At 36.2% G+C, this 15,952-nt stretch overlaps 1 protein-coding gene across 6 annotated transcripts in view; it reads right to left on the bottom strand.

The window, feature by feature from the left end:
• Positions 1–2,311: 2,311 nt before the first annotated feature.
• AUH (AU RNA binding methylglutaconyl-CoA hydratase) overlaps positions 2,312–15,952 on the bottom strand; it is a 114,938-nt gene continuing 101,297 nt past the window's right edge. For 5 of the 6 annotated variants that reach the window (XM_055790504.1, XM_055790505.1, XM_055790502.1 and 2 more), the window contains 4 exons: positions 7,964–8,151; positions 6,227–6,277; positions 4,376–4,423; positions 2,312–3,504 (listed from right to left, as the gene is read on the bottom strand). In XM_055790504.1, coding sequence (XP_055646479.1) covers positions 3,427–3,504; positions 4,376–4,423; positions 6,227–6,277; positions 7,964–8,151 — 365 coding nt within the window. In that variant the 3' untranslated portion in view covers positions 2,312–3,426. The remainder of the gene's footprint in view (positions 3,505–4,375; positions 4,424–6,226; positions 6,278–7,963; positions 8,152–15,952) is intronic. The other variant, XM_055790501.1, reaches the window with a different exon arrangement.

Below are 15,952 nucleotides of genomic sequence, written 5' to 3'. Positions count from 1 at the left end.
TTATCTGTTTGCAATTATGCTCCTTTTTCTCATTTTGGAGGTGGTTGTCTTTCTAAAAGTGTGCAGAAAAAGAACATCTTAAAATAACCACATCATCATGATCATTATCACACCTTGAGTACACTGACTGTATCAGCCTCTCCAGACAAAGAAGCTCTGTGGCTTTTCAGCAGTGTCATTAGGTGCAAGAAGGCTAAAATCACACAAATGAGACATGAAAGTACATCTTGTTCAACGCCTACCACACAAAACACCAGTGGCTTTCAATTATATTTTTTTTAATTGTAAATAAATTCTCTAATCTCAGTGGACAACTTTTCAGAGATTGGCTTGCATGAAAAAACGATACAAAACCTAAGTTGGTGACAAATTAGTAGGTTTCAATTATTCTCGTCACTTTGCATCCATGGGTTGATTTTGGTATGTGAAGTGACACTAGTAACAAACACCTTACTTTACTCCCCAAGTCTCCCAAAACTAGATTCCAAGTAGGACGATATTCTGCCCTCTCCTGTGTTACAGAGATCTGTTGTTTTTTGTTCTGTACAACAAATCTGATTATGGTTAGATCCATCAAAGAGCAATGACTGAGGAAAATATGAAACCAATGCAACTGATGCATCCTGATGTTTACTCTAAATGCAGCTGGTTAAAAGCAGTTCTAAAAGAGCATTGATATGAACACTGGTGTAGGACTATGAGTAATTGCACAGACTGACAGCATTTCAACAATTTGGCACAAATGGCTCTGCAAATCACATCAAAATCTTCCACAGCACAACATCCTCCAAGTGCTCTTAACTGTATCATTACACAACCTTATACTACATAAAACACTGTATTTCTTCATAGCAGGTGAGCTACTCAAAAGCAGTGAACTGACTTAAGCCATTCAGACAATTCTGAAAACTTTATCCAGAAATTTGAGTAAAACTGGTAAGAACGTGAGTTACTTCAATAATACTGAAAAGAAAACAGAAATGCTTTCAGAGATTAAAGGCTAAAATGTTACATGTTATATAAGGTCACACTTCAATTTCTGCACGAAACTGAGAATTTCTAGGCAATTTAGTATACTTAAACTTGCACTTACATTGTTGAGAGGTAATCAGCTGAAGGTAATGGACCTACCTGTAGTATAACTTTTCAATATCCAACTCAGTGGAGGAGTGCAGAAGAACTCACTATCCACTTGAGCTCAGCAGGAGCAGGAGAAAGAACTGTTTATGCCTAGGGACAATGAGATAACCTTTCAGGAAACCAGCAGGGACCAGGGCTCACCTACCCATGAGGTACTGTGAATAAAAGCATGGCTTTACTAGGAACTGAAAGAGCAGAGCCTAAGCACTTGAAGGAGGATTTGCCAGATCATAACTTTTGTAAGGAAAAGTCAGCCTTTACAAGACAATTTCTGTTACAAATCATCCTCTTGTGGAAGCAGAATTCTAATATTGCTATTAATCACAAGCACTGCAGCCACTGTAACATGTCACTTGACAACAAAGACAGTACATGACTGACAGATCTTTTGCTAAAATATTGTTCCTTTAGCACTACTTCAACATCACTAGAAAGTACCTTTAAAAATTGTCCTACTGGTACTCACTTGGTAATAATATTCAAATTGTTGACTTCAAAGGGAGTCAAATTGCTATGACATGACAGTAACTTCTCCTGAGAAAAGGAATGGAGAGACCACTGTGACAGCAAAATTATATTCTGAGATCAAAACTACTAGTTAAAGGCACAAATCTACACAGTGTTATGCCACAGTATTTAAAGTTATTAGATTTTTTTAAATAGACATTCACAGAAGCTACTTAATCAGTGCTTGTTGAAAAACAGAGACAGCTCAATAACCAGACTGTGTATCAGTTATGGAACAGAAACCCATCAGCATAAACAATATTTTTTCTCCTATTAACATAATTATTTCCTACTCAGTAAAAATGAAAATGACATGTTAGCATTTCAAAAACATGAGAAAATGACCCTCTAGGCTTTATATGACTATCAAAACAAGCACCAGTACTTTATTTGCAAATTATCATGCATGAAATGATCGACTCAGCAAGTTTACCAGTCAACAAAGTGTGTGCTCTACCAGTTATAATCAATTTACATGTAATGATATGTCTAAATAGGAATTTAAATGAGTTCTTGTTATTTCATGTTGATCAGCTGCTTTATCATCATAGATATGGACAGTGACCATAGCTAATGTTGCAGAAACAGCAGAGCACGCACAAGTTTCGTGAGCCAATGGGCACCAAACACGAAGAAATTCGTTTTCATACAAAAAGACAGCCTCTGACTGCTAAGCCACATTTATTTTCCAGTCAAGTTAACAAAAATACTTTCCAAGATGTTATTTCCAGGCATTTGCTATATATGCCATGTCTACAGCAAATATACAGTAGGAATCACAACAGCTTTCTCACCTCATAACTTACTGTATATTTCTTTCAATGTATGAAAAGAACCCTGAGGCCACCACAGAATTAAAGAACATTTCAGTATCATCCCCATTGTATATAAATATACAGTATTAGGACCTGCAAAAGGAATATTCTAGAGATTAAGAGAATTCTAGTTTCTTTAACAGCGTATTAGTTGCATCCCCTGCATAACAATCTTTAATACAATCATCAAAAATGTAAAATAACTGGGGCAAGTGAAATAAAGTTCCTTCTCATCAGACAGTGCTGATCAGATGACATGTTGGAAGAATGCTAGGCAAAGCCAGGTGTAACATACAAGAATGCAGAATGAAAGGCTGGCCTCGGAAACATCTTCATTTAAAACAATTAAACGAATATAATGGCAATGACTTCATCAAAAGGACACCATTATGTACTGAAGTTCATTTCATTTTACTTAGTGTAAGTCAGATAAATAAAGCGTAACATTTTCCGAACAATAATCCTTTTCATTTCCCTTAGCTTTATTAGTAATGTACATATCCAGGTAGAATACTCAAATATAATCTTTACTGATATACAGAACCATTTTAATGCATATTTGGTACAACTTCCTATTTTTGGTGTTCAGTAGCTGCTTTTGTTTTGATAAAATGATACAGCAGATTTATACCTAACATCACATACAGGTTTTGTCTATGTAAAGAATTTACAGAGCATTTTCAATTGTGGAATGCTATGTTTCATACATATTAAATTTTTAAAATGTTGCATGAACCTATGACCTTGCAAATACACAGATCAACCTTCAGAAACTGTAATGAGCATGAGTTGTCACATATTTCTATCGGGGCCCAGTACAAGTATGGACACATTCAAGATGTAACATCAGTATGATTTGCTTTTTACTTTGGTGGTTGTGATACTCCAGGTGCGGATGCAAAGTGCACCTTAATGGTCCTCAGCAGTAATTTTATCCCCTGTATTTTAAAGGCATCAGCTTCTTTTATTCTCCCTTGTAGCGAGGAGGTCTCTTCTCCTTAAATGCAAGAAGACCTTCAATTCTATCTTTTGTTGGAATAGTCTGCAATGAGCAGAGCAGCAATTCATTATTGATACCAAAAACAATACCAAGAAAAACATTTTCACACAAACCCTATTTGTTCAATGCATCCAACATGCAAAATATAATAGAACAGAGAAATGAAAACTAAAATGCCTACTCAGATACAGGAAAGTACCAGACACTTCAATGGCACAATGTAAGGTTGAGAAACAATTCAAGAGAAGGAGTATCTTTTCTCCAAGCAGATGACTGTAAGAAAGTCTTTAGGGTTTGTTTCTGAGGTTTTGGTGTTGGGGTTTTGTGGGGTGGTCTTTTTTGGTTGGGTTGTAGTTTTTTGGGTTGTTTGGGTTTTGGTTGTTTGTTGATTTGGGGTTTTTTGGGGGGGAGGAGGGTGGCACAGGTAGGTTATTAATCAGATCACCATATTTTAAATAAGCATCTAATGCTGATGCTTCTACTTCCACAATCAAAAACTTGTCTCAAAGTCCAAGAACACACAAATCCAAATACATCATTCACATGTTTTTCTGGCAAAGGAGTTTGTCTCAGTTTTCTTTTGGTTAGCACATATGCCATTAGTGAAGTGCCCTTCACATTATTTCACATTAAACCAAAACAAACCAAAAGCAAGGTAGCTCTTGGATTAGATGCATGGTAGCGTATGACCAGCTAAGTGTATGGCTGGTGATGCTTCACTATGTTCATCCTAACTGTCTTGGTAGGGAGATATTTTTGTCCTAAACTACACCACCTTCCTTAAATTCCTTACAAAAACAGAAAAAGTAGAAGGAAGGTCTAAATCACAGAGCAATTTCTAGTTGAATTTCTGCATGTTTCATAACAGGCACCAACTTTTCTGGGGTTTTTTGCTGTAATCATAGTTACATACCTGAGCGTAACAAGCTTCCTCAATTGCTAAACCCGTTACCAAGTCGACCTGAGGAAAAGAATACAGTGTTTCTTAAAACCATATTTTTGTACCTTTATTATATATTATTTCCTGAGAGCCAACTGAAATACTGTGTTTCTACACACCACTACTAAAAGACTTTTGCAAAGTTCTTCTACACTACTTTAACAGGGAAATGTTACACTGCCATGGGGTAAGAGTGGTTAGTATTTCTGTTACAGTTTCCTTATTTGGAAATACAATTAGTATGTAATACACTGTCAAAACAATGTATGTTCTTCACTACAAATCATCTGGACTAAAACCCATTAGGTACTTGCACATTTGTAATCATTTCATTTAGTACTGGGGAAAAGATTTAATGTACTGCATGATATTTAAAAATCGTTTTGAAACAAGTTATCTTCAAAATGTCATATAAGAACACGATGCCATGCCGTAAAACAAACATATATTCAAGTTCAAAGTGATTTAAAATGAAGAAAGGAAGTCAATGGCCATCATGCAACATTACCTCATTTCAGTAACATGCTTTTCCTTTGTGAGCTGGTCCGAACAGCTGAGAAGGCTGAATTGTACCACTCACTACTACTCTGTCTGTCTTGAGCATCAGTTGCTACAGAACTTAACAGCTCTCCACATGGCCACTGAAAGGACTGTGGCAATGCACCACAAGTCATTTGTCAAGGGGAGATAAGCTATAGGATAGATTACCAAAGGAAGCTGTGAAATCTCTGCCACGGGAGGTTTGTAACAGCTTGGATGAACATTTTGCTTGATCAGTTTTGATACAGTAGGTCTTGCCTTGGGGCCTCAAGGTTGAATGACATGATCATTTAGAGGCTTTCTAATCCTACTGTCCCTAATTCTATAAACATCGTGATTTCAAACTTTCAGTCCACTATACTTGGTCACTAGATAACGTGGTTTGTAGCATTTTGAACCTTGGGTATCACTAAAAGAGATCTTGAATTACATCATTACTTGCTGTGGAAACCTAACAAATACACTCTTTGCACAACAGCATGTGAGCTTGGTTCTCAGGCCAAAATTTACTGGTCATATGCTTTGCTGAACTAAGTTATATCAGTGGTTGCTTCTGAGACTTTAAGAAGACAAGGACCATTCTTAAATTTGCCTTCTTGGATTCAGATGTTGCATGTGCTGTGCTCCCCTTGCCTTCTCCTAGGTTGAGCTATAAGGTGTCCTGGTGCAGAGCTTATGCATGTGCTTAACTTTAAATATAGATAGTCCTGCTGAGCTCAGCAAGATAATTCACAAGCCACAAGTATAACACGTGTCTAGACGTGTTCAGGGTTTCAGAGCTAGGTCAACAGTGTTCAACGAGTGGCAATCAGAATCAGCTATGAAATCAGACTCCAGATATAATTTTAACACTCACCTCTATTAAACTATTAAAAATAAATTACATGCCTTTTGGCCTTTAACTTTATTAGTTACTAAACACTGAGAGCACTGACAGACTTGACAGAATATGACTTTGAAGGTTTTTTCCACCCAGCATTTGAAATACAACTTGTTCATAGTAGTTTATGTTTACTTTCTAGTATTAATAATTAGCAGAGTGCATTACTCCTGGATAGACATGAGGTTACTAAGCCTTGTTACAGAAATCAGCATCAACACTAGTCTCAGGAGTCTGAGGCATAAAAAAAAATTCCATTTCATCTTTTAGAAAGTTTTGACCAAATAGATTTTGAAAGACTATATAATGAGAAACTAAAAGCAGTTCTAAGAAGAAAAATCACAACAGTAGACCTGTTGCCAGCCAGACTTCTGCTTACTCTTACAGGAAGTGCAGATCCTTACCTCCATTCCCTGATTGATGGCCAGTTTTGCAACTCTCATTGCTACTGGTCCCTAAAATGAAAGAAAAAGCTTGCTCACATATAATCAAAATCTACAAACTACGCAGTGAAGAGCCTGCACATCAATGTTCTTGTATTGGGATCCTCTAGACTTTGAACTTTTACTAAATTTATTGTAAACAGGTCAAATATCCTAAATTACATCCCTATAGTAGACATTTGCTTCCAAACTAATAGTTTCAATATTGAGTGCAAGTATACTGTTTTCAAAAGAACCTAATTAAAGTAGTGTGTTTGGTTTATGTTTCAAAGGTGCTGAGCATGACCACTTTTGTCAAGCTTGCTCAATTCACTTCAAAACAAGGCTCAGAACAGCCACCTTAAGAGACATCATTATAGGCCTTTGCAAAGTCGGTCTTATGTCCCTATTATCACACAATGGAGACACATCAAAAGATGTGATAATGAAATAAAACTAACCGATGCAGCTTCAAACCTAAAATATGGTACTGCAAAGCCTGCACTGGTCAAGTGATGACACTCTTCTGTTGGTTGGGATGAGGTACCCAACCAAGAGAGGGATTTCTACCCTCCTCCTCCAATGTGTCGCAGAACAGTGAGACGTTTTTGAGAACTGTCTCAGTTCTGTGCTTATCCATCAGCATCAGCTTCCGAATGCTCAGACACTGCTTTAGGGAAGTGGCTTGCTGCTCTGGGAAAAGCCGAATGCTTTCTGAGCTGGTTTCAATGCAAATTTTTAACTATAAATCAACCTTCCAGAATCATTGTATGCTAAATCTTTTACTGTATTTTTCATGCTTGCTTTTCTATAAGGGGATTCTAGACACAAATAACCAATGTTAAATGCCACATGTAATCTGTAGCATTTTTGATTTTCAATGAAAAATTCTAGCTGTTAGACGTGTGATCCAATAAAGTGGTTTATTAATTATTTTCTTCTTCTGTCTCCTATGAATTTGCTATCTGGGATCAATCACTTGAAAAGCAGGTTTATCAAAAGCTCCAAATTCACATTCCTACTCTGTATAAACAGCTTGCAGCCTACGACAACAGGGGAACAGGCAGCAATCAGCTAACACAAAGACTCCTGGAAGGGCCATACTTAAACTTCTTACTAAAATTTTCATGTTCTAAAGCACAGGAATTCAGCAAATCCCATTTCAATTCTTTCAAAAAGGACAGAGAGAGGATGTCACTTTGAATGAATGATAATAAGAGAATGATTCTTTCATCGAGCTTATACACAAAGGACACAAAGCAAAATTTCCATGAGTAAATGGGTTCTGCTTTAACACTGAAGTTACATTTAGCTTTATGTTTTCAAAACAGGAGTTAGACTGAGATACATCCGCTTTCATGTGAACCTTTTTGCCTCTCTTCTGAAGTGTTCAACAGCAACAGAATAACCTATTGAGATAATTGCTTTACTAAAAAAACCCCACATACACAGTTTTTTCATTCAAAACTTGAAAGCCATAATATGCAATACAAACACAGACCATATCATGATGATACTAAGACTGAAGGAATTTTTTTGCTTCACTATGAAGTAGTTACCAAATAACACCACTCAATACATGACAGAGAAATCTTCTAATTGCTCTCCACATACCTAGAATGGCTTTTTAATACATAACTTAATGACAGTTTTTCTTGATACACCTGGTTCTTTTTCAGTTTTAATGTCTGAAAAAAACTATAAAATAATTTGTTTTACCTGAGGTAAAAATTCTCTTGCCAGAGCTAATGCTCTTCTGTATGCAGCATCCCCTGCTTCATTCTGTTCTACCACATGACTAATCAATCCTATTGATTTTGCCTCCTCACCATCTACAATACGCGCAGAGAAAATGAGTTCTTTTGCCAAAGACACTCCAATTGTGCGAGGTAATCTCTGTGTCCCCCCTAAAGTTTGGAAAAAGAGAAAATGCAAGTATTAGTTTCCCACCCATTTATATCACAAATGCAGTTGCCTTCACTCTTCAGTTCAAATATTTTCATTTTTAATTCCATAAACAATTGTATGAACATACAGAAATTAAACTATCATACAAAGGCATTCCTAAACGCCTGCCTTAGTTCTGAAACTAAACAAATAAATTGCTGTTTTTTAGAAAGACATGTAAATAACTGAAAAGAGCAATATTAATATTCTCTTCCATTACAGACAAGTTGCCTTATTCCTACCAGCTAAAAGCTGAAGGAAAGGCACTTGCCAGTAATTACCATATTCAAAAACTCAGCTTCTTTTTAAAAAAAATTAGTGTTTTTTTATTATATTCATCACCACTTTAATATGAGCACTTCTAAAGAACTTTTTTTTTAACAAAAAAAATAACAAAGCAAAAATCAGCTCTAACAAGACTGTAATCCCTGCTAAAATTTGCATATATTAGGGACAATATTTATACGTAAGCTAAACAAGACGTCTTTAAAAAGTCGTGGCTTTGCCCTTTTTTACTTCCATATTATTGTTGAAATCTTAAAATTTGATTACAAAAACTAGAGGACAATGGCAGGTGTGGATCAGCAGAGAAAGGCACCTAAGTTTAGGTAGCTTGTCTTACTGTGTTAGAAATTTCTTTGGCAGATCAGCACTTTCAGAAGGTCAATAAGCAGTAACTACGTTAACCAGGCATGAAAAAAATGCTTAGTTGGAGTAACAATTAACTTTCCAGAACGGACAAATGACGAGAATGTAGAAATAATTATTATCAAAACTGAAGAAGTAGACTCAAATCACAGAAGCAGATGTTGTTATGAATTAAAACTCTGGAAATGGCCTTTATCCAGGAGAAAGGACTTTGAAAATATACAAGGTCTACCGTTTTGACATGGATAGGAAACGAATATTCATTTAGGACATTCATTTATATATAGGACATTCATTTATATAGACAATCTGTAAGTAAAAATCCCCTTCAAATTACTGCTTCTGAAAGAGCATGATAATAAATTCGAATACAAATATATGTATATAAGCAAGAAGAATATTTATAGGAGGTGTTCAAAGGGAGGTGGTACAACACTGGATAAACACGTCTTTAACCAATATGAAATAGATTAATTTCCACTAGATATGGCATACTAAGCCAGTATTTCATTGAAACCATTCAGTTCTCTTACCGATGTTTCCTGAAGATACTTTAAATACATCTCTGAGACAAATAAACTCACTGGAAACGAACTAAAATTTTATGATTCAATGATACAGCTTTCAACTATTGGTTTTTATGAATCACAATCTCCAGTGCTACTGTTTTCCCCCCCAAAACCTGCTTTTGAACATATTACATCACACAAAAATGCAGAAGGTTTAGGGGATTTCTGACTTACACTTTTCTAGACTATTACAGAATCATGATCTATAACCAAAGCCGAGATACATTTTCTGGGCTGAAACTGGAGGAATTAAAAAAATGCTTACACTTGTAACAGTTAAAATAAAATCAGTAGAACAACATTGGTACATACAAATAATGTGATATTGTCTACGGTCCTAACCACTCTGACAGGATTTTAGCAACACTGTCCTAATGGTCAAAGGCAACAAGCAACAGCAATAGGAACTCCTGCTGAATCAGTTCTGCTACTTGTACAACTAAGCCAATGACAGTAGGAAAATTTTGATAAAAATTTAAAGAAAGCCCCTACTCTAGGGCATTTTCATGAAAGGGGCGGGGAGAGGGGAGATTAAAAGAAAACCCTTTGTAAAATACTAGAAATCCTGAAGCCTAAGTCTTCTTATTAGCCTTGACTACATCACTGGTAAGATTCACAGAGAATGACCAAAGCTGTAGCTATCAACCTTCGTATCAGAAATACATGTCATAAAAATGTGAGCTGTGTTTTCAAGAAGTTTGTGGCTTCTGATACTGAGCTGTACTGCCATCAGCACAAACATTTACTGACTTTTTTGTTTTGAATACTAAACATGTCTTTTAATTTCTCACCCAAAGAAGGTGTCACACCCTAATCAACATCTATCCTTATACACATTTTAAGTGTACATCAGAATACAGCAATGTGTACCCTGAATCTCTTTAAGAATAGTTTAGTCATAAATTATCCCTTTCACCATAGTAATGGAATCTAGGAAAGCATCAGGTTTGGCTTCTGATTAAAGAAAACTATTTATCCAAATCATAAGACCTGAAACCATATGAAGATGAATTTACTGACTCCACATCATCTGCTTCTTCTTTCCTTGCTATGCCTAGTATTTTTTTTTCCTCGTAATTATCTCTCTTTACTGTTTTATCTCTTCCATTACTGCTTTTACCAGGAAATGTTGAAAACAAAATTTAATTGAGCAACAATATTTCATAACTTTGACCAAACAATGGATATGTTTAAGCATGAAACAGTGTTTATAGATGAGAAAAAAGTGTTCTTGCCAGTGTCTTACACAATAGTGATTAAAGGGCAAAAAAAAAGCAGACTATAGTCTATGTTGTTTGGCTGCCTCCTACACTGCAAAGCCATTAACCAGAGGAGCATATTCTTTGATTAATATTCACAGAACAGAAGCCAACAGTTCACTGCATCAATCACATATATTCAGTAGTAGGAATAAGATATATGCACGCAGAAAAGCAGTAAGACTCAATTAATCAAATGCAAACAACACACTAAAATACATCCAATGCACCAAAGTTACATCCATTTATGAAGAAAAGACAGAGAGTATGCTGCAGATAGATGTTCTGTTTTGGTAATACACAAAGAACATATAATGCCTGCCAACTACAATCAGAGCTAAAGGAAGTAACACCCAGTCTTCAAAGACATTACTTAACCAAGGCATTTCATCTAAATGTAGAGCAGAATTTGATGGAAGAATAGTTGTTTCATCTTTGCAAATTTAATGACATGTTATTTCAAGGACTAGTGATCTGGTATTACTCACTGTGTTGATAAAAGTATTTGACATACAGTTGCAATGTAAATGTGTTCTTATCTGGGATGGCACATATTCAATGTTGTAATAATTGTGAACAGCAGTTTTAGATGACACTAGTTCATGTGAAAAGAGTAAATACAAGACTGCTAAGTCCTGGTACAAAAACTGTTAAACAGCATTATTTTTATTTAAAAATTAGTTGATTTTGTATGAATATTCACTTACTGTCAGTAATTCATCAATTACAAAATATGTACCCAACTGGTTTGGATTAAGGGAATTACGTGATAAATTCCCAAGAGTATATCCAACGAGATGAAGCAACTAGCTTACTGGAAATAGATTCATCATTCTGGCAGAGAATATCTACAGTCAGTAGTTTCTCATAGCTGAAGGCTCTGTCAAAATATACTGGAAAAAATCCTGTTCTGACAAAAAATCCAAACTTTAATTCAGTAATAATCCTGTTTATCAAGTCAAGTAAAAATGAGCCCTTCTATCCTACCCTTTCTATCACGAGTTTTGTTTGATTCACGTTAGATTGATTTAACTGACAAGTTTCTAGATTTCTTTTTTTAAAGACTACTGTGCATTTCTAATGTTTTATTAATAATCAATGGTGAAATCAGAGCCTGTCAGCCACAAACTTTCTAATGACTCAAGTCAGTCAAGAAATGGCTCATATGTATCCTTTATCCTTGTGATGCCTTTGCAGAAAGCTACAAGAAGTGCATTTTCTCCTTGCCATTGAAACTCACAGAAATATGGAACGCAAAAACCTGCTGTTCGTAACACCAAACACTGAACAATATGAGCCCATAAATAAACTAACATGGATAAAGGTATTATTTTAATGTAATACTTTTCAGTCACATAAGTCATGTTTCAAAAGTCTGTATTTTCCACTTTTAAAGTACCTGCCTTCCAACGCTAAGTTAAGCATCTTTCAAAATACTGAACACTCTACCAAGACAACATTTAACACCAAGTTTCCAAGACATTATTTCCCAGATTAGCCCTTGACCCTGCAAAGTTGTACATGTTTTAGCTGACTTAAATTCAGGTACCAACCTTTATGGGCTCAGACATTCCAAATTCTTTCAGAGAGAAAAACAGGAAGAGCCCTTCACCAGCACAAATTGGACAATCGACTAACAACGGAAAGCAGCTTAAAACAGACAAGATATTAATGAAGATGCAAGTGAGGGGGTGAAAATGGGATGGAGAAGAAATGAAAGAAAACATTATCTCTACAAGGGAAAAAAGCATTGAGATGACAAATAGGAGGTGGTAGGCGAGTCCATTCTCATGTGTGGCCATATAAGTAGCTGCTTGGAGGAAGACTGGAGACCTGAGAAAAACCTAAGAAAAGCCTGAGACAATGGCCTAAGGCTGACTCAGAGGTTGCCCCCGGGTCTGTGATGACTGAGAGGGTAAGCTGTCTGAGCAAGTAGCAAGTTGCCAGAAGGCCTCATGGAAGTTTGGCTTGCCATTCAAGCTGAAGAACGCCCTGCAGGAACATCAGACACAGCCCTGCCCAAGGTCAGAGGCAGGGTGACCTGCTACCTATGCCAGCCTGGCAGTGGCAAACCCCAGCCAACTTAATTTGCAAATCAGTCCTTAATTTTCAGTTTCACTCATCTGTGTCTGTGGATTGCTTTATTTTAAAACCTATTTGAAAAACGCCAAGAATATACCAAACCACCATGCGTGGGTAGTTTGAAGGTGGCAGCTTGAATGAGAAGAATGTAGTACTTGGCCTGAAGATGTATGAACACTTAAGATGCATGACAGGAAGTGTAAATACCCTTTCAGAATTCACTAGCAGTTAAATAATCACAGCTTTTGTACAGAAAGATGAACTCTTTTGGTAATTTAGAAAAACTAATTTATTTTCAAAATAAGTAATCCTCTTGTAGACTGAGAAAGACAGAAGATGGTTTCCCAGCAGACGGCTGCATAGATGAAATGAATGAAACCAAAAAATGCATTGGGAACCTGATTTTTATAAAATGAACTCCAATTCAAAAGGGATTCTGTATCCGGTGTAAGGAGCTTACTCCACATTTCTCTCACAAGTGATATAATTAAGGTATAAAGAATCACTAACAGGCTGAAACTAAAGCAGTGGTTAACTCGACCTATTAAATACGCTCATTAAGATGTAGCAAGCTTTCTGAGACAGCTGGGATATAACAATAGACAACAGAAGTGGGGTAAGGGAGCACTGCAGTCAAAACCATGCAGCACAGAGAACAAACGAAGTTACACAAGAACAAGTAGTGCATATGTTCTCCAAGTTCAGGTGAAGTTCCCCAACTTGTCAACCACCAGGGGTCTTGAAAGACCCCAAGAAAGATCCCCAGGACTAAAGTGTGCATATACAAGTGCCTTATGCATATGTAAATAATTTCGGGAAAGTAGTTATAATACGTATTCAACTTCAAGGAAGTATGATGAATATGTATGTTTTGTTGTAATAAATTGAGGAACGCTGATAGATAGGTACCCATGATTTGAGATGCTAATCTGTGCGCCCTGTGCTGCAATGAAGAATGCCTGCCTTCTAAACTAACAAAAAGAACTCTAGAGGGTTATATTTCTGCTGGTTTTTCGGTATCACAAGCATGGTACAACCAACTGCATGGACTCCACTGTCAGACTAAACACTGCCTGGCAAGCACAGATCTGCATTACCACCTGTGGACTCCCAAGACATCAGCAATGCACACACTGACAATCTGGCTTATTTTTTTTCAAATTGAAGTATTTGAGGAAGAAAAAAGAAATGCCTAAGGCCATTAATCTACTTATTAAGTTTTACTTAAATGTAAACTAATGCAACAAGCATGAGTGCACATAGATATTTTGGTAAGGCCACATGCCTTCCTATTACTCCAGATAGGAACTTGGTCTTATTGTCGTTTGAGAATGCAATGCTGGAAAATAAATTTAAATGACATTCAAAAGTACATACACATTAAAACATAACTCATTGCTGAAGATAGAAATTAATGACCTAAGAGAAGACATTTTCCAGTTACAAAATTACACCCACACATTTATGAAGTCATTACTCAGCTGTAACAACAGGTAGGAGATTTAGACCAGTGCTGCTCTGTATAATCATACTCTACAAACGATGTGGGCTTTATGAGTAATATTAGGTAAAAAATTTAATTTACCTATTATTTTAAATAAATAATTTTATAGTCCATGTTCTTGCAGTTTTGGATTGGCTATGACAGCTAAAATTCAATTCATGTGAAAATCAGGACAAAAAAAGCCCAGACATGAGGAAAACTACTATCATTACTTAGAGCAAGTGAAATACAGAAAAATTAATTACCATACTAGTATCCTATTTTTATTTACATTTTGAATGAGATCACAGTCCCAAATTGGGACAATTACTTTAGTTTTTAATGGACAGAACTGAAATAAAGAAACAACAAGCAAAGCAAAAAACAGATTATTAAATCTGAAGTCTTCACTGCTTATGAGCAAGTGACTCGAATGTTTTCCTCACTTCAGTGCCCTCCTTGTGGAAATCTACCATTTTATTCCTCCACACAGCACAGAAATCCATCACTCTGCTAACCCCCCAGACCACTTCCTATTCCTAACCCTGTTCTTTCTCCCATCTCGACTACTATCAAATTAATCTGCTTTCAACTGTTCCAAAGTAATGGAGTTTTAAGAATTCATCTCTGAAATTATTCATCCCTGAAATTCTCTGACCTGAGCAGCACTAAAGAAAGGAGAATCAGTGGCTAACAGAATGGGAGCCCAGGGAAAACAGCAGAGCCAACGGGACTGCAGAAGGACACAACCTTGCCTGGTTCAGCTGTCAAATCCCAAGAAGCCAGAGCGCTCTCTCTACTGATAAATACATGTAAAACAAACTCATACATAGGAAGCATATTTTTCATCTTGAGTAGGATGTCCTCCCAGATAAGACAGCCACACACTACAGTGACACTGCTGTAACAAAATGTCTGTAACATTTTACAGTGCTTTGAAAACACAGACTTTACCAAAAAACCTGGCCAAATCATTCAGAGCTGCCACACATTAATTTAACAATCTGCAATGCAAAAAAGTAAACTCTTCAGTAAATAGGAACTTTATTTTGAGATACCAAGTCTGATACTCAGAAATACTCCTAAAGTTTCAGCTTGATGTTACATTTTGTAGCCCTATCTAGCAGTGCCACAATGGCATTCTGTTCTTTTTTACCTCCCAGACTGATCCTTCTATTTATTATTTTATAGTAATAGTTGACATGTGAAGAAATAATCATTGCTGTTATTAAAAATTGTCACATGAATAACTGAAATGTTATTTTTATTTGTACACATTCATTTCTATTCTAAATGTTACATTACTTACTATTCCTTGTAAGTATATTACCCATCTGCAAGAATAATTAAAACTTATATTAGAAATTTACAATTAAAATAAATTCATTACAAGTGTAAATGTAAACATGCATTCTGTCTGTGGTAGGTACTCTGTAGGGTATTCTCCATGTGCTAATTTTCATCACATGGATATCTGGATGCCTAGCTTGAAACAATGAAATGCTCAGGTTTTTCAGAGACACAGGCAGCATTAGTGACTTCAGCCTCAGGTTCTCATGCTCAACACCTCTGGACTGGCTATCAAAGCACTAAAACCAGTGAACTGACACTTAAGAAACTGCAGCTTAAATGATCTGAACACAGGAGGTTAGAAGCCTATGACACGGGCTGGGAGAGAAGCTACTTTTCCAAAGCCAGGATCCTCCTTTACAGGCTCTAC

This window comes from Falco peregrinus, chromosome Z (assembly GCF_023634155.1).
Source record: "Falco peregrinus isolate bFalPer1 chromosome Z, bFalPer1.pri, whole genome shotgun sequence".
In the NCBI taxonomy this organism is placed as follows: Eukaryota; Metazoa; Chordata; class Aves; order Falconiformes; family Falconidae; genus Falco; species Falco peregrinus.
The sequence above is the reverse complement of the archived record's forward strand: the minus strand, read 5'-3'. Positions and strand labels throughout refer to the sequence as shown.